The sequence below is a fragment of the Podarcis tiliguerta genome (assembly GCF_965153285.1).
Source record: "Podarcis tiliguerta genome assembly, chromosome: 2".
Classification (NCBI taxonomy): domain Eukaryota; kingdom Metazoa; phylum Chordata; class Lepidosauria; order Squamata; family Lacertidae; genus Podarcis; species Podarcis tiliguerta.
The window spans coordinates 110,602,070-110,621,738 of record NC_139535.1 but is presented as its reverse complement, the minus strand read 5'-3'; the positions used below and the strand labels follow the sequence as shown (position 1 = coordinate 110,621,738).

The window sequence follows — 19,669 nt, the reverse complement described above, 5'->3', positions numbered from 1 at the left end:
GGGATATGATAGCCATGTTCAAATATATAAAAGGATGTCACATAGAGGAGGGAGAAAGGTTGTTTTCTGCTGCTCCAGAGAAGCGGACACGGAGCAATGGATCCAAACTACAAGAAAGAAGATTCCACCTAAACATTAGGAAGAACTTCCTGACAGTAAGAGCTGTTTGACAGTGGAATTTGCTGCCAAGGAGTGTGGTGGAGTCTCCTTCTTTGGAGGTCTTTAAGCAGAAGCTTGACAACCATATGTCAGGAGTGCTCTGATGGTGTTTCCTGCTTGGCAGGGGGTTGGACTCGATGGCCTTTGTGGTCTCTTCCAACTCTATGATTCTATGATTCTATGAGTTATAGTCCACACCGGCTACCCTTACTCTAGAACATTGGTTAACTGGTGGGTCCACACCCACTAATGTTCATGTGGACCGATCTAAGCTGAGTTGCAAGAGCAGCAGTGCCAACATAGAAATATATGGCAAAGAAAAGCCATAAGAAATAGATTCCCAAGTGCATGTTTGGGTTAAAGCTAGGTCCCAGATTTAGAAAATATTGAAGACGCTTGCTCTGAAGAGCAGCATGGGTTGTGTGCGCTGATCAGAATATACCCATCCCTTTCCCTTCCCAGCTGACTCTGAAGAACATCTTGCTTCTTTCCCTTCTTCCAAATCCAATCCTTACTTTAAGCTAATGAAATGGCCATTGTTCCCCAGTACAGGAATGGCCTCTGAGAGCATGTTTGTGAGAGTAGTGTTATCTGTTATTTGATCGTTGTTATGCTGTTGGAGACTGTTAACCATTTATGGCTGAAAGAAAGTATTAAAAAAAGTGGACTCCAAAAGCAACACAATCTTATGCTGTGCCTCTGCAAGTTTGCTGGCTGCTTGATAGTGAAGGACGACAGATGTCCTCTCAGCCAAAGGTTGCATACCGTGAGGAAGATCCTGGCAGTGCAAGACCTTTGCATGAAACTCACTTCCACTCATATATGCCATGCTGGGATTGCAGCCTGAATGATATTCCATATTAAGGCAAATTAAGCCAGAGCTCACTTGCGAAACTATCTTTTCAAAATCTTTGCCGCTGCACACTCCTCATTCCTAAGGCAATGACTGCTCCTTGTTCTGCCAGCGCTATTTATAGCACAATTACCATCACTGTCGTATTTTGCAAAGAGTCTGTGAATGTTTCTCTTCCTCTCTTTTTAATGAGGAAGTTGTTTTATACCCGGCAAAATTGGGAGAAATTCTTGCCCTGGTATGGTCAGCTTTGATGTCAACCAGCTGACACTGCCTTGTGAAAGGAACCACACACAAGGGACTTTGCCGTTTATCTATTGACTACCCTCCTGCTATCTTGGTCTATCTTGGTGATTCACAAATGTGGGGGGGCATAGGTAAAAAATGTAAAGGACCGGGGAAGGGCATACTGGTGGGCCAGAGAGGTCTTGGGGATGGGTGTATCTGAGTTACCTTCAGTAAGCCAATATCACAACAAGAAAAGTCCCCCCCCCCCAAAGTGTTTTGCTTCTGAGTCAATCCCATGAAGCGGCTTCTGGACCCTGTTCTAAAACTCCACCAATTGGTCCCTTAAGCTTTGTCTCAGTGAAAATTCACACGATAAGGCTAACAGGGTCAACACCTGTGTCATCCACTTGATGGGGACACAGGAGCCCACTCCCAGGGACCAAGGTCCCTTCAGGGGGGGGGGGGAATAAAAGTTGAATGGCATTGCCATTCAAATGGTGTGCATGCACCGCACCTGGCAATCAATTATGTGGGCTGGGGCTTACATGCCCCCTGCTAGAATATCTTATTCAAGTTGGCACCCCTGACTGGAGACGTTCCTATGACGAGGTATCCTAAGCATTCCATGGTGTGCTGCTAGAATATTTATCCATAAATAGGTTACTAAACATTAATGGAAACAGATTAATGGAGCCCAAGCCTCCAGTTGCCTCCAAGGAAGAGTATTCTACCCTCCATTCAGAGTCCAGCAAGCAACAGAAATTTGGTAAGAAGCATCATCAAACTGCATAGACTATTAGATATGAAACTAAGCTGTACAGAAGACACAAGACGACACTGGCCAGCTAGGTACCTAAATCAGAGCTGGGAATGAAGAATCCACTCCCTTAAAAGGTCATTCTGTGTGCTAGTGCAACCCTATGCCCAAGTCCCATATAGGTGACCTGGGGTGGTACCCACTTATTCAAATTACGTAGGGTTGCACTGCTAGGTAACAGGAATGTGGAGGGTAACGACCTGAGAGGAGAATGTGATTTTAAAAAAGAAGATGGAAGTGTGTGATTGTGGATGCCCAGAACTTCTGTACCTGAAAATGCCTTGTTAATGCATTTCCTGGGTTTCTTGTGTAACTGCATGCGGGCACAACTCGCTGCAAAAGAACCCTTCCGTTCATCTGAACATCAGAGTATATAAATTATTTTGGATTTTCACCAGGCTGGTCCAGTAAAAAATAGACGGATACGCACACATCCCTACTGAATTTCACCTGACAGCCCAATGTGCTGTTTGTCATATTTGTAATCACAGGGGAACGCCGATGTCCTTCCCTATCCTTCTCTGCAAAGATCCCTTACATCCCTTGAAGGGGACTTTGGGACTTACACAACAATGCCAAGAGGCTCAGCGAATGCCGCTTTCTTTTCTTTCCCAGTCAAAGAGGTGGAGTGATGGTGTCCTCATTGCTCCTGCTCGGGGAGGATGCTGGAGAGGCAAGATCTGATTTGTCGGAAGAGGAAGAGCCCCGCCCACTGTGGCCAGCGGCAGATCCCCACAGTAGGCCTTCTCTCTCTCTTTTCTTCTGCTTCATCCTGCGGTTCTGGAACCAGATCTTCACTTGGGATTCATTGAGAAATAAGGCCGAGGCAATTTCCACCCGGCGGGCTCGGCTCAGGTATTTGTTGAAGTGGAATTCCTTCTCCAGCTCTGTCAGCTGCTTGGTGGTGAAGTTGGTTCTGGGAGAGGAGGGGGGAGTTGTCCTGTCTGCTGTGGTATCATGTAACTTCACTAAGGATGAAAAGAAGGAAGCATCACTCAGGGTACTGTGTGTGAGTGGTATTCAACCAAGTTTTACTTGGAGTAGACCACTTAATTTCAATAGTTTGTAATTTCCAAGCACCATTCAAAGTGTTGGTGCTGACCTTTAAAACCCTAAACGGCCTCGGTCCTGTATATCTGAAGGAGCATCTCCACCCCCATCGTTCAGCCTGGATACTGAGATCCAGCACCTTCTGGCGGTTCCCTCATTGCGAGAAGTGAGGTTACAGGGAACCAGCCTTCTTGGTAGCGGCACCCACCCTGTGGAACACTCTCCCTTCAGATGTGAAGGAAATAAGTAGCTATCCTATCTTTAAAAGACATCTGAAGGCAGCCCTGTTCAGGGAAGTTTTGAATATTTAATGCTGTATTGTTTTTAATACTTGATTGGGAGCCACCCAGAGTGGCTGGGGAAACTCAGCCAGATGGGCGGGGTATAAATAATAAATTATTATTATATTATTATTATTATAAACCTATGATCATTTTGTTTATTATTGCTGCTATGATTTGCCCCAGTCCATTTTCTACTCCAAAAAATCCCACTATGGCTTGAATCCTCTCCGACCCCCCCTTATTTAGAATATTTCTAAACCACTGTATGAAGAAGCTCTCCATGTGGCATACACATAAAACTGGAAAGAAAACACAGCTAAAACCTAGAGTCTAATGAAAGACAAATATACATAAAGCCAGCATCATTAAAAACATAAACACACAAGTGTGCATAGAACCATCATAATTAAGAATAGATAAGATCAAAAGAACTTTAAAAAAACCACAGATAAAATTAACTTAATTATATGTCTAAATTAAATAGCATTAAAAAAATTTAAGAGCCAGTTTGACCAGATACTGATCAGTCTGGATGTATGATAAGATCCAGTTTTTAAATAGCTTTTGCCCTGAACACCTGAAGAATCTGCAGTGCAGAAAGCTTGCAACATTTTCAATGACTTCTGGGGCAACTGGCTGTATGGGCAGGCCTGGACTGGCTGTGCCTTGAGGTCAGAACTGGAGGTGTTCAAAGGAGTAGCAGGGTGGGGTGGCGGAAGCAATACTCTCCCTCCTACAAGTTCCTGGTGCATCTCCAAAGCTAATCAGGAAAACCCATTATGCAAACTGTGCTCAGCTATTTCCCCCCCAAGACAGGCTATATGGTTTGGTTTATACCTACCCTCCTCTCCCAACAGGCAATCCATAGCACAGGCTTCCACAGCCAATGCTGGTGCCCGCTCATTCAGGACTGGGTCAAGCAGCTGTGCCTTTTCCCCTGGCCTAAAGCCTTGGTTGGAGTCCATTCTACACATGCCCATCACTTCATGCATCTAGCAACAATTTGGATGAGCGAATGAGCCACTGCAGATCAAGCAGCACAGATTGAAACGTCGCATCATCACAAACACCACACATTTCAGGGAAATGACTAGAATCTGTTCAGGAAATTAGAAATCAAGTGTTGTCTAGGCTTCTTGTATACGCAAGTCTTCAGAGAAGGTTAGAAATCTGGGATAAGAAGGGATGCTGGCTTGGATATTCAAGTCCCATTCCCCATCCCTGCCAATTCTGATACTGTTCTCTCCTCTTTCTGTGTCCCATTTTACACACAACCACAGCAGCAAACCCAAGTTTTCCACTGTGCATTCACCTGGAAGCTAAAGCTGAGTGCATTCAGTGCATTCACTGAGGCATTTGCCAACATGTATTGGTGGCATATTTACATATATATTACTTTGCACATTTCAGGATGCCCTTAAGACACCTTAGAAAAATGTAGTGTGTGAAGGTTTCTACCGGGGTGGGGAAGCTGTGGTCCTCTGGAGCTTGCTAGACTCCAACTCCCATCATCCCTGGCCATCATAGGAGCCAAATCCTAGGGGCCGTGGAGGCTCCGGCCCCCATAATGAAATATTCGAGGGAGCCAGGCTCCCTCAAAGTTGATGGACACTCCCATTCAAATGGGGGGGGGTGTGTGCACTGCCTCATGTGATCGATTATGTGAGGCAGGGCTTACCTGGGCCCCCCACAATATTTTATTCATGTTGGCACCCCTGCTAGCCATCAACCATGCTGGCAGGAGCAGATGGGAGCTGGAGACCAAGAGTATATGAAGGACCAAAGTTTTCCCATTCATTCTTCTTTCATCATCAAGTCACTCTCATTCTTCCTGTTGACACTGTCTCAGTTTTTTCCTGTGTCTCATACTTCCTGGAGAGTGTCTCAAATAATTAAATGCTGTGAGGAAAGAGAGGGAGTCAGGGCAAAGGATATCCAGTGTTGACTGGTCCCTGTTGGGACTGGTGGGATGGAAGGTGAGGAGCCCAACAGTAGTGGAACCAGAGCCAATGACAGGTAGCCAATGACAACTCAACTAATTCTAGAATTGTCCTCCCTGCTGAATTCTGCAAGGCCAGGAGGAGGGAGATAAGTAAGAAGGCAAGCAGGCAGGCAGGTGGGGTCTGGATGAGAGTAGACTGAGCTCTAGTGGACTAGCCTTGACTGAAGATGCCAAAATGATGCACTCTAAAGAGAAGCAACCAATGAACGGTGGCAAGAAAAGAACATCTTCAGGGGAACACAACAGGATCTTTCTGGATGGGAGGCAGGTATATATCTTTAATAAACAAATAAATAAAACCACTTGTGTTAGAACACATGGATACCTCAATACCATAACACGTCAATACCTCCAGGATTGGCTCTCCCCATCTTAATTGACCTGGACCCTGTGATTATCATCTGAGCCCTTCTTCATGTGCCTCTTCAAAAGCTCCTGAGGGTGGCAACACAAGAAAGGCGTTATCTGGGGAATGCTGTCCCCAGGGCGGCTCGCCTGGCACCTTCATTACGTACACACATTTTAAGGCACCAGGCAAAAATATTCCTCTTCTCCCCGGCCTTTGGCTAATTAATCAACCTAAGGCCTTCTAAACTGTGTGTTGCGGGCATTTTTTTATTTGTTGTTACGTTGTGCATTTTTGTGCTTTTATACTGTAAACCACCTTGTGATCCTCAAATGAAGGGCGCTATAGAAATCTAATGAAGGAAGAGGAGGAGGACTGCTCCAAGGCTGCCTTCCCCAACTTGGTGCCCGCAAGATGTTGCCAAACTACACTTGCCATCACTTCTGACCACTGGCACTGGAAGCTGAGTTTAGTGGGGTTTTGAGTCCATACTATCTGGGAGGTTTGGAAGGGTGGTCTTGAGGGAAGGAATTGGGCAGGATGGTGTGTGGGCATCCCACACCCCCCCTCAAGAGTTGAATGGTGTTTGCTACCTGTCTTGCTTCCTGCATACCAGGATCGCTGCCCTAACAGGAGCTATTAACTCTCTCAGTGCCAAAACCATAACTCATCCCGGTTCTAAAGCTAAGGAAGCGTCTCTTCAGCTTGGTGGACTGTTTTGCTTTTTAAAAAACAAAACAAAAGCATCCTTGCCTTTTCCTCTTGTGTTAGGAGGTGTAGAATGGATGGCAGCTAAACTTCAGCTGCCTTGGGCCGAAGGAGCCAACACAACCGTTAACCAAGGTTTGAAAGGACGAACTCGCTTGAAAGGGGACAGAGTTTTGATAGATGTGGCGGGCCAGAGCAGAGGGCAATGTTTAAAGATCTGGATTATTTTTAGAAGAAAATGGCCTTCGCTTTGAAATGAAACGAAACGTCTTTTTCCCTGGCCCCGCCCCGCCCCATTCTGTCTTATGCAGCTTTCTAAATTGCAGAGACGCAACGCGAATTTGACTTCTTCCAAATATGTTGGTATCTCGAGCGCCTGTATTTAATTCCCCCCATTTCTCAAACCTCTATGCCAGCCAAAGGCAGGCTCCTTGCAAAACAGAAGCTTAAAAAAAAAACCTGCCATTTTTAATATTTGTATTTTCCACCTACAGAAAAATAACAAGAAGAAAAGATTCTCCTTAGCGTGACTTACTTTCCCAAGCTTGGAAACAAGCGAATGCATCGTTTTTTTTAAAAGAGTCATATTAAACACAAATAAACACGCTGGCACCATAAAGACATGCCAGTATTTTGGATCAGGTCTCAGCCTATATTAAAAATTACACGCCCTCCACACTTTTCTATTGTCTTTGTTTATCTTCCCCCGTTTCCACGATAAGCAATGGGGAAAGTGTTCATATTGTTAAAGGCAACAACAAACAAAAGGTGTGCGTTTGTTGGTGTGCATGCATATATGTGTGTGTATGTATATATAATGATATTAAAAGCGTATTATACAGACACGAGGGACCATCAGTTCCTTGAAAGTGGAGAAGTCCTCTGCTTGGAAACAGAGATTCTCCTCCTACCCACCCACCCCAAGATCCACAGAAGAAGACAATATTCCCCCCCCCCCCCCAGATCTCTCTACTATCAGTGATATAGGAAGCCCCGAACGCATCTCGAAGGCTGACAGATCTGGAAAGGCGAAGGATCGTGGCGACCGCCCCCGCTTTCCCTAAAACTTGGAGGAACTTCGGACTTCACAGTGTAAACCAGCTTTAGAAAATTTCGACACAAATCAGATGTCTTCCAATGAATTACTTTGTATTCTTTCTTTTCTTCTTTTTTGTTTAGCCTTACCCCCCTCCCCCCAAAAAACAGCTATATAAAATGACGTTTTTTGTCTGTATGTCCTCGTAATGGTTTTGGAAACAATTAAAAAATATTCCTAATTTAGACATTAAAAAAAACACCCTATAAAACAAGCAAGTAAACCTCACCGCCAGTCGCGAAGCAACTTAATCTTATTGCCCCACGGGAGGAGAAAAAAGGAGACGAAGAGTTGGATCTTTACGGATCGAATTATATTCAGGAGCACAAGGAATCCTCCAGAATAAATTTCACAAGGCGAAACGAAAGAAAGTATAGTAGTTCGGGAAAGAAAATGGTTCCATTATCTCTCTCTCTCTCTCTCTGTGTGTGTGTGTGTGTGTGTACACATTATATGCATCATTAAGAAATTCGCACACCAAAATCTTTCTGGATGCGGGGGCACTGAAATCTGTAGCCCGTTTCTCTCCGATTTCTGGCTTCCGGGGCTCCCTTTACGCGCGCCGTTTACGGCGAAAGGGAGTCGACCAAGACGCGCGCCTATCAAAGTATCCAATTGCTCTCCGCTTTGGAGTTAGAGGAAGTTTGGTCTCCCAAGTCGGAATGCGGGCGGGCGCCCTCTTTGATGGGTGGGGGATGTCGTACATTGTCCAGTTTGGTTAATGATTCCTTAATCTTGCAGCCTTTTCCCGTTCAAGGGCTTAACAACTTGATCCCGGTTTGGGGCTGGAAGAACCCTGATCCCGAGTCTACCTCCTCCGAAAGGACGAGACTGGCTACCATGGTTCTGTTTCATTTTGGGGACATACTTTTCTTGTCTTCTCCCACCCAGAGGGAATGTCTGAGTGTGTGTATAAATTATATTACCCACCCAGCCCAAAGACAAAATAACCGCAGAAAGGACAAACTGGTCGAGGAACAAACAAACAAGCCCCAGTCACAAAACAGCAACAAGAACGCTCAGCACTCCAGAATCCCGTTGGGAGCAACAGCTATATTAAATAAAGAAATCTCTATCCAGCACGTTGTAACTTTGCTTGACTTTAGAAACTTTCAGGCCCTGGTGATCCCACAGAAAGAAAGGGGCGCGCGGATCCAACACAGACCGTGAAAGATTTTGCTTCGGATCCCAACCTGTTGTTTGGCAGTTCAGCAGACTTTCAGAAATTTCTCCCCACGCCCCCCAAATCCATGAGGACTACTAGCCTGATATTTGGCAACAAACAAGCACTATGCACAAAATTCACACATGCACCAAGAGGTCACGTGCGTGTTAAGATTTGCTGGCAACGGCCGTGTCAAAAGAACCTAGAACTCGCATCTCCTCGTCAAGAGACAATTTTACCTATTTTAAAATGTATTTGTGTTGGGGTGGTTGAAGTTCGCCAGGCGTGGATGGTGTAGCGCTGACAGATTGAAATGGGGCAAGTTGGGGGGGGAGGGGGGCTAGGAGAGAGAAATTGATCGTTTCTGGTAATATCTGAATGGTTCCTTCTCCCACGATTTCGTGTGTCGGAAGGAGGGTTAAAATTATGCTACATTTAACGTTCCGATATCTTAAACATATTTATTTGGGAGTAACTCCTTTTTTGGGGTGGGGGAAAGTTTACCAGGAAGTTTAACTTTAGCTGCAGTCGAAACCCGTTAGTATCCACGGTGCGCTGCCGATACTTCAGTCTGTAGGTTTGCTGCTATCGGATTTTAATCCGATTTAATGGCAAAAGCACTTTTGAAAGGTCGTTACAAAGTTTCCGCCTCTACTTTGGTGGATGTATTTTTTATTTTTATTTTACCTCTATCTATCACATTCAGAACAAAAACTGAGCATTAAAAAAACCCCGAAATAAAAATATTATTTTGAAACAATAAATTGCCAGCGTTTTCATGATCGCCAGACAGTCGATTCCTAACCAAATGCTTCCTTGAGGGCACCCATTCTGAACAGTAAATAGTTAAAATTTCTCTCTGAGTGGGTAACTTGAAGGAAAATTACCCCTCGCGTTCTCCTTTCAAAGAGATACCTAAGACCCCCGCTTAAAGCCAAAACGAACATACAACAAAAATCACAACAAAACGCTGTTTATTTTTTTATTTAAGGATTGCTCTCTCTCTCTCTCTTTCTGGCTCTGCCTCAAATCCTTATGCTCCGAGAATGCTAAATCGCCTTCGCATTAGCCGTGAGAATAAGTTATTACAATCGCCAAACGTGAGCTGCTTAGAAATCAGACGCCCAATGGATACAGACATCTCCGCGCGTGATAGATGACTTTCTATTACCAATTTGAGGTACCTGGAGTATCCGGTGATGTTGCGCGCGCGCCAGCTACTCATCCAATTAGATCCGAGCGGGGCCTGCTCGCCAACAACTCACCTGTTCTTCTTCGGGGCGGATTCCTCTGAACTTTCATCCATTCAAAAGTTTCCATCTCTCCGCCAACCTCCCGAGGCGGACCCCTCCCCTGCCCTTGGGCTCTCCAAGAGTCTCTCGAGCTGACGGGCTGAGCCAAGAGGATTTCCTCTTGGCTACCTGAGTACTGGGGGTCCACCAGCCGAGCCCCGAAGGGATACTCTTCTGGGAAACAAGCTGGGTACACCGAGGAAGAGGAGGAAAAAGAAGAAGAAGGGGCGGGGAAGTCTCTGTCCCCATAGCTAGGTGGGTAGGGGGCACCGAGGGAGTTCGGATTGCAGCTGGAAGGGGGGGAAGTCACTCCGGATCTACCTACGGCGGGCGGGCTGGGCCCAGCCCAGAGGTAATCGTGGGGTGGGCGAGGCATGCGAGAGGAGTGATGGGGCTGGCTGGCTGGGGAGTGGGGAGGAGAAGGTCCCCCTGGGAGATCCCGCCCCATCTCCTCGCCTCTGTCCCCAGAGCAGCAGCAGCGCTGCCTCTCCGGCTGTCGCTGCCTTCCAGAGAGTGTCCCCGTGAAGTGGCCACTGCCCCCTGCCCCACACACCAGCTCTAGGAAGGGGCGATCCGTCATCCTGCCTTAATGGGCTTCCCTGCCCCTTTCGACCAGCTCGGCGTCCCCCCCACCCCCACCTTTGGACCTGCTTTCACCATGTCAAATTGGACATTTCCCTACCCTCACCGCGCACTTCCCAAGGAGGCGGGGGTGGGGGGCTAGAAGCCCTGCGCGCAGAGATTTGCGTGATGTGGGGGGGGGGGGCGCAGAGAATGTTGGCTGAGACAAGAAAGCCAGCTGAAATTCGATACATTGAGAGCCACGTGACGGGCGTTTGGCCAATGGCCAAGGTTCACTAAGGGGTGGGGGGGAGGCACTGTTTGATGAGCTAATGGCAGCAATTTGTAACTTTCAGTCTCTCTCTGGGCAAACACACAAGAGGGATGAGAGAGAGAGAGAGAGAGAGAGAGAGAGAGAGAGAGAGGAGTGGTGGCGCTTCTGCAACTGATCTCTCTCTGGGCTGCGAGAAATGGACGCACTCCTATCTCCTCCCCATCCTGCTGGAATATCTACCGGGAAGCTAAAGGTGAGTCCATTTTTATTCCGTCTGTTGCATCTTCAGACCCGGTTGTCTCCTAAAGGAGCATCTCCTCCTCCCCTCTAAGTCCCCACACTCTCTCCCTCCTTCCGAAAGTGAATCTCGGTGCCATTAAGTACCCAGCCATAATACACCGTTTCATCTTAATTTAGCTGATGAAGTTTGCAATTACTTTTTGCAATGAAAATAGATGCGCAGGGTTGGATAGCTGTGCCTGCATGTGCGCGCGTGGTGGCGGCGGGGGGGGGGTAGGGTGCGAGGAGGAGCTGAAGTAAGCGAGAAGACCGCAAACTTTGTGACATCTCTCAAAAGTGGGGTGGGGAAGAGGGAGACGGAGACACTGCGAAACACCGTCAAGACTTTTTCTGCAAATAAAGCTTGCATGTGGAGGGCCTGAGAGTAGCTATTTAAAAAGAGAAAAACACCCACCCGGATCTATTAGAATTGCAAATGAAGGTTACAAAAAAGTAAAATAAAATAAAAACCCTCCCCAGGCACACATTCGCAATGCAACCTGTCTCTTGGAAGGTGCATGTGTGTGTGTTGTTGTTGTTCTTGTTTTGGTTCTACTTTGGCAGATTCTCCTGTAAGTTGATTGGGTAGGATATTTCTAATTGAAATTAAAGCGATTGCCTGTATTTTGAGAGGGAATCCATGGAGCGTAGAAAATGCAACAGAGGATAGGGAACAGGAGAAGTATATTTAAATGCCTGCTTCTAGTGTACAGTTAAATTCATCTGATGAATGATGGGGGCAATAGCAGGTAGGGCCCACCCCCAATATTTTGAATGTAATAATGTTATTGGTTAGATAGGAATCTTTGAGCTGCAGACCCATATAGAACTGATATAAAACAGTAATAACATCTCATCATCACTTAAAAATAAAAACTGGCTGTCTATGTGTTCTGTATTCCAGGCACGTTTCCTAGAGCCTACCATTCTTACTTCCAAGAAGTATTCATCTAAATCACTATTAATAAGGGACAGTTACAAGTTAATTGACATTAAAATAATTCATTTCAATTTGTTAATATTAAATGAACAGATAGCACGCTTGCTTAAAACCAACTCATGTACAGCTTTTCTTTATTGGCACGATTATGGGAGAAGCGGGGGGAGAAGAATTGCTGGAAGGTCTGGAGAAACTTATGTGGTGGTGAGTGCGTGTGGCACCTTTGATCATGTGATGACTGCAATATCAAGTGACACCCTACATATGTGAAAACTTTAAAAGCCGTCACAGATGGAACAGCACAGAGGTTTTATATCCCCTAAAATACAGTGCTGTTTAAGGGAGGCAGTTCACATATTCAGCTACAAGTACATCAAGTAAGTAATCTAGTGCTGTACATGTGAGCTAGAGTTCAGTTTTGCCACAGAGAACTTCACAATTCAAAGGAATTCTTATACACAGAAATACACTTGAGTGTCAGGAATACATAAATGTTTAACTTCCCCATCTCAGAGCCTGCTGTAAAGCTCCACCATTCATTAAAGAAGCCTCCATCCACTGAAGAAGAAAAATGAATGTTTCACAGTGCACATTCATGTACATCACTGTTTCTTACGTGAACTTCATCCAGTGAAAAGGGATTTTTGTTGAAAGTGATGCAGAATCTCTGTCATGGTTAGTTGCAGTCATCCAAGTGTGCTTGTGAAGATGCATCCTGACTTTGTAAAGATTTGAGCACCATGTGGAAAGCACTGGAAATTGCTTCTGTGGGCTAGTTCACATGAGGATGCTAGTTGCTCCTTAGGTAAAGGGACCCCTGACCATTAGGTCCAGTCATGGCTGACTCTGGGGTTGCGGCGCTCATCTCGCTTTACTGGCCGAGGGAGCTGGCATACAGCTTCCGGGTCATGTGGCCAGCATGACTAAGCCACTTCTGGCGAACCAGAGCAGTGCACGGAAATGCCATTTAGGTGGTACCTATTTACCTACTTGCACTTTGACGCACTTTCAAACTGCTTGGTTGGCAGCAGCAGGGACTGAGCAATGGGAGCTCACCCTGTGGCAGGGATTCGAACCGCCGACCTTCTGATCGGCAAGTCCTAGGTTCTGTGGTTTAACCCACAGTGCCACCCGCGTCCCTTTTAGCTGCTCCTTAACTGTTCCTTAAATTGATGACCTGAGAATGTGCCATCAAAGTCAGGATTTACCGCTGATTTACCTAGGAAGTTCCATGGAAGTTGATCACACACATAGCTGTGATGAGAAACCATGTGATATAAACACGTGTGCTCTGTGCTTCCACAATAGCTATTTCACATGAAAAGTCCATTCGCTGAACGAGCTTTCTCTGTGGACCAACCTCCATGGATTGGTCTGCCTCCACTCCAGAGCTCTTTCCTGCTCCAGAATCCAGTGTGAGCTTCCCAATTGTTATTATACAGCATAGCCTTCCTCTTATTTGTAGAAACTGTTCAGGTATCAAACGGTGGCAGATTTAGCTGATGAAATGTGAACTCTAATCACTACTCTGCCATTGAGGTGCATCTCAGCCTTCATGTCTCTGCCTGTAAAATTGGAGTCAGATGAGCAGATTGGTAAACATTTGATATCTTAATCCTAGAAAAGTTTTATCTCTGGTTCTACATGGGCCTTTCTGATGTCCTTGAATAAGATTTGAGGAGTTCATACCAAGCTCTTAAAGTCTGCTCTCACTTTTAGATGTTTCCTTATAACTAGGAAGTCTAATCAAATCCCGAAACCCCACATCCTAGCATTGATTTTATTTGAGAGGGGGAATCTTCTGCTGTTGGAATCCATTAGGTTTCAATTCTGCCTCCCCCTCAGCTGGGTTGGTGAGGTATCCTGTTTCCCATCTGTTTATTTCTTGCAGAGCTAAGCTGTGTATTATGGGGTGGGGTGGTGAGGAGGGAGGGAGGGAGGAGAGCTTGATTAATACTTACAGAATTCTGCCTCTCTAATTCATTCGGCAGCATTTCTTCCTCGTTGCCTGTCAGCTGAAACCTGAATGCAGATGGGACCTGGATTGCCTGCCATAGATGTCAGAAAGAGAGAGAGAGAGACCTGGTGGCAAATATATCAACAACAAAAATAAGTCAACATGTGCTTCAGTCTTTTGCCTTCTGCAAATACAATCAGAGATGATGGGCCTGTCTTTTGCCAACACACCTGCGCTCTCGCACACATGCAGCCACTGGATTATGCCATTGGGCTAAAGCCACAGAAAGCAACTTGTGGCATCATTCTTCTGCCTAAAGACAGGAGGCAATATGACATAGCTCTATTCTTAGACCCAGAGCTTATCAGGCTTCGCCATGAATATTTCCCCCCTCTACTGATGCAAATGAAGGGTTGTTGTTTTTTAAAAGAGTTTTGCTTGTTGCTTCACTGATTTGCTTGCAATGTTTATACTGCTCAGTGTTTTCTGTTTATTTATTGCTGTAACCTGCCTTGTGAGGGTTATACCTTGAAAGGTGAGATACACTGCAGTCTTTACACCTGGCATGGATAGCTTAGTTGGTGCTCCTAATGCTAAGGTTGCAGTTCAGTCCCCATATGGGGCAGCTGCATATTCCTGCATTGCAAGGGGTTGGACTAGATGGTCCTCAGGGTCCCTTCCAATGCTACAGTTCTATGATTCTATGGTTTTTGGACCTCTCCCCAAACTATACCCTCTTCCTCCAGGCCGGACATACACCTTTGACATTGCCACATACCCCAAGTGTTTTTGCCTGGCTAGAATGTGTCCTTGAATTCTGATGATGTCCCTTGCTTGTCTGGTTGGGGGGGGGTATGTGAGTATATGTAGAAACTAGTCTACTGCACAAAGGTAAAAATTTGCTCCACCCACTTTTGCTTCTGGCTCCGCCCACCACTGGAATATGGCCGCTAGGTATGTGGCCCACAGCTGAAAAGGGTTCCTTATCCTTGCTGTAGAAATCAGTGGCCTTTCTCCAGGTAAGTGGGAATAGGGTTGCAGCCTAAAAATATATATAAATAAAAAGATGTCCCTTACAGACTGGAATGTGACTTATTATTTGCCAGGCATGGAACGGAGGGAGGGGAATGGTACATGATGGGGAACCACATTTTACATATATTCTTAGCAGAGTACCAGCTGTGTATATATATATATATATATATATATATATATATATATATCTCCTAAGGAGCCTCCCGCCAAGGCTGAACCACACACAATCTCATTCTGTTCTACTTCCTTGTGGATTTTCACTATACGTGTCAGGGGTGGGTGCCTCAAACAGCTCAGTAATAACTCACACGGCATCAGTGAAGTTAACTTTTTATTCAAAGAAGCAAACAGCTCAGGAGGCCAGGCCTGGACTGCTCTCTGCCATAGGCTCTCCCTGCTCACGAAACCCTGTTGCCTTTTCTGCTTCCGACGCCTCCTCCACCCAGTCTGCTCCCTCTTCTCCATCTGACCACTTATCATCATCCCACCACCAATTCCTTGGCTCTGAGCCTTCTTCCCTTTGGGGGTTCCCCAACTGATAATAATAATAATAATAATAATAATAATAATAATAATAATAATAATTAATTTTATTTATACCCCGCCCTCCCCAGCCAAGACCGGGCTCAGGGCGGCTAACCAATAATAAAAACAAGTTGATTAAAATACAATTTAAAAAACAAGATTAAAATACAACATTAAAACATTAGGATGCAGCCTCTTCACAGGAGGAGAAAGGAAAAAGAAAGAGGGGGAGGGAATCAAACTGATTCTAAGCCAAAGGCCAGGTGGAACACCTCTGTCTTACAGGCCCTGCGGAAAGAAATCAGATGCCGCAGGGCCCTGGTCTCATGAGACAGAGCGTTCCACCAGGCCAGAGCCAGTGTTGAAAAGGCCCTGGCTCTGGTTGAGGCTAATATAACTTCCTTAGGGCCCGGGACCTCTAGGGTGTTGCTATTTATGGACCTTAAGGTCCTCCGTGGCTCATACCTGTATGCTTCTGCATCCAGCCAGTCCATTACAATATGCCACTTTGGGTACCAATCTTTGCTATCTAGAATATAAATAATTAACATCAAAAGAGGAGCAGCCTCTGTTAAACTGGGAAGGTTGAGACATATGCTTGTGCGTATGTTGCACAAGATTTTGCCATGCGTTTAAATATTTAGCTCAATGTTTATTAAAAGGAGGGTGGGAGTAGGTCATGCCAGCTTCAGAAAATTGATGTTTTTCAATATCGGGGAATATTAACAAGATATTGCACCAGGCAGCTGCTTGTCAGCCAGCCCACAGGAGTAGTAAATGATGTATGGGAAGTTTAAAACTTGAGAGTGTTTTCTTCTTTGTCCAGGCTTGGCTCCAACAATCCATTGCCCTGTCCAATATAAGCTGTGTGCATGTTATGGCTCAGTCAGCAAAGCAGAGACCTTTGCACAGGGAAACAATTGGTTGGATCCAAATGTTCTTTTTCTCAGATGGAATCCTTCTTTCAGAGGAAGGGACTCTTTGGATTTAACCCACTGCAAGCATAAGGTAAAGGTAAAGGTACCCCTGCCCGTACGGGCCAGTCTTGACAGACTCTAGGGTTGTGCGCCCATCTCACTCAAAGAGGCCGGGGGCCAGCGCTGTCCGAAGACACTTCCGGGTCACGTGGTCAGCGTGACATCGCTGCTCTGGTGAGCCAGAGCCGCACACGGAAACGCCGTTTACCTTCCCGCTAGAAAGCGGTCCCTATTTATCTACTTGCACCCGAGAGTGCTTTCGAACTGCTAGGTTGGCAGGCGCTGGGACCGAACAACGGGAGTGCACCCCGCCGCGTGGATTCGAACCGCCGACCTTTCGATCGGCAAGCCCTAGGCGCTGAGGCTTTAACCCACAGCGCCACCCGTGTCCCTCACTGCAAGCATATGATGCCCCAAAGATTCTCAAGAGTCATTTGGGAACAGAAACCACTATTTCATTTCTCCTTCAATCAAACTAGGAAGAGGCAATCTTAAAAAGTAGCCAAAACCTACATTGATTTCCCCTCCCCAATGGCTTAAATTTTGCTTTCACTGGACCATTTTCAGAGGGGGGAGATTTGCTTTATAGTGACTGAAAGGGTTACCTTCCTGTATTTCTTGTGGAAATATGCAACAGATAGTAAAGGGTGGGGTAGGAAAAAGAGAACTGAAAACAATCATTTGCTGCATTAAAAAAAATAAAATCTATATTTTAACACCCCCCCTTTTATTCGAGGTGAATTGTATGTGTATCATTATTAATTTTATTGTATTTTATTATCCATTATATACTGCTCTGTTGAGAGCCCATTGGCCTGAGAATGCGGGATTAGTAATAATAATAACCATAATAATAATAATTCTATAGTTAGTATGCACAGTATTTTTCCAGCTTTAGAAACATGGAACATTTATTCCCCCCCCCCCAAAAAAAAACCATCAAGAAAAAGCCCAGTTTCCACTGTGTGCAATAATAAACTGTATGCAAATTTATGTATTTATTCCATTTACTTCTATCCAGTTTTTCTTCCTGCAGACTCCCAAAGGGGCTTATGTAAATAATCGAATTAAAATAAAACCATAATGAAATGTCAGTAAAATATACAACTAAAACCAACAATCAGCTAGTCAAATGATAGAAAGATACAGGTAAACAATTTTAGCTGAACATGATCTACCCAGAACGTAATATCCAGTGCAGCATTATATGTATCTACTCAGAAATTAGTCCAATTGAGCTAAAATGGGGCGTACTTTCAGCTCAGTGATTCAGGACTGCAGCAAAAATGCTGTGTTTAGTCCATGAAGCATGAGATGAAAATGAGAAAGGTCTTCCTCTCTATTCTCAATAACTTGCATTGGGCTGGCCTGGCCCACAGCTCCACCGGAACCAATTTCTGTAGGAAAAGTGCCACACTTATGGAAAAAGCCCAGGACCTACTGATCTTCCACTAATCATCTGCTGGCAAGGACAATGCAACAGAGCCAATTATAAATAAAAGATGTCTGATTTTAATAAATATGGGTCTGTTTTCAAGATTTGCATTGTTTGTCAGTGGTCTGGGACCCTAAGAAACAACACACTCTAAGGAGTGAAGCTGAGGTTAGAACAAAACAATGATGTACATATCTACTCATAAGTCCTATTGACTTCAATAGGCCTTACTCCCAGGTAAGTGAGTACAGGAATATAGACCTATTTAATACTATTGTCTAATGATCCATTCAGGCATTCTGCAAAAGTACTCCAGGGCTGAAACTAATCTTCATTTCACCTGGGTCAAAGACCCAGTTTGGTGTGTGTGTGTGTGTGTATGTGTGTGTGTGCGCGCACACACACACACACACACACACACGTGTACACACACCATCTGGGAGCGTTAATGGCAACCCTCTTTGAAATATACTCAGAGTCGCAAAGTGATTTCATGCTCTTTATTCAGCTCATAGTGGTGAGGAGGAATGAATGAATGTCCCCTCAAAGTATCTGCTTTATATACATTATTTACACAATGGGCTGCACATGATTGGCTAATTCTGGAATTCTACTGTAAGCCAATCAGGGTGTGGATTCACTTATATCTGGAGCATGATTGGGTGGTTCCTGCCAACCAATCATACTGCTGCATTGTTCTAGGACCAATCAGACTGCTGCATTCTGAATCCTATTGTTCTAGGACCAATCAGACTGCTGCAGTTTGGATCCTATTCAACTCAGTACATAACACTCTTGGAGGCTTCACCTGGGACAAAATACCTGGCTAGCCCCCCCCCCACCCCCATAGCTGCAGCCCTGAGATACTCCCCTGTTGTTGTTTTCTAGAGTGCCCCCTACCTTGCTATGGTAGAAGGTCTGAAATGGATAAACCTGCAAATTAGAGACTCCTGGAAACCTGAGCAGGAGCAAAACAAAATGGACCCATTTGAGCTTATTTGGAAGAGGTGAGAAATTGGACGTATTTTTGAACTCGGAAGCTGATGTACCAAGAAGACAATGCCTGTGAGTGGGATGACTTAGGGGGCCTGAGCCCAGGGTCTTTCTTGGTGGACCCCATACTTCCTGCCCTTTCCCATCCATTTTTTAAAAAATGCCTCATTCCTTTCCTTACAGGCTCTCTGAACACATTACAAAGCACAATGTGGGAGAGACCTGAGCCACCTGCCACCTCACTTTGCCCAGAGGCACCAGCAGAAGACCTCAAGTTGCGGATTAACCCATTTCAGATCTATAGATCTAGAGATAGATTTTATCGTTTGCTTTGGCTCTGAGTGCAACCTGAATTATGAGGTGAATAAAGGGATGTGGGTGAGGTTTTCACATGCCTGAGTTGGATTTCACTGCTCACAAGATGTCTTGAGATAGATCAACGACTCCCTAAATCTACGAGTCATTCTGTGGGCTGGGGTGCCTCCCCATTTCCCATTTAAAATAAGGTGACTTCTGAAGATTTCTTTTTCTTTCCAAAAAGCAAAACGAAGGCCACTAGGAAAACGCTCTGTGCTTGAGGGGTTGTCCACACTTCTGCACCCCTAGAAAGCTTGTGTCCTAGTGCAGCATTTCCCAACCTTGGGCCTCCAGCTGTTTTTGGACTACAACTCCCATAATCCTCAGCTAGCAAGA

General features: G+C 45.3%; 1 protein-coding gene and 2 long non-coding RNA genes across 3 annotated transcripts; 2 read left to right on the top strand and 1 right to left on the bottom strand.

Moving 5' to 3' along the window:
* Positions 1-347: 347 nt before the first annotated feature.
* LOC310671602 (homeobox protein Hox-A1-like) lies at positions 348-10,734 on the bottom strand. Its single transcript, XM_083427932.1, has 2 exons — positions 9,974-10,734; positions 348-3,025 (listed from the first exon to the last, which is right to left on the bottom strand). The coding sequence occupies exons 1-2, from the start codon at positions 10,578-10,580 to the stop codon at positions 2,673-2,675; spliced, it is 960 nt and encodes a 319-aa protein (XP_083284058.1). The 5' UTR covers positions 10,581-10,734; the 3' UTR covers positions 348-2,672.
* On the top strand, positions 5,392-8,622 carry LOC310671729. Its single transcript, XR_014508119.1, has 2 exons — positions 5,392-5,661; positions 8,285-8,622. It is a non-coding gene; the product is annotated as an uncharacterized lncRNA (long non-coding RNA).
* On the top strand, positions 10,112-15,087 carry LOC310671719. Its single transcript, XR_014508106.1, has 3 exons — positions 10,112-10,255; positions 10,918-11,088; positions 14,046-15,087. It is a non-coding gene; the product is annotated as an uncharacterized lncRNA (long non-coding RNA).
* Positions 15,088-19,669: the final 4,582 nt, after the last annotated feature.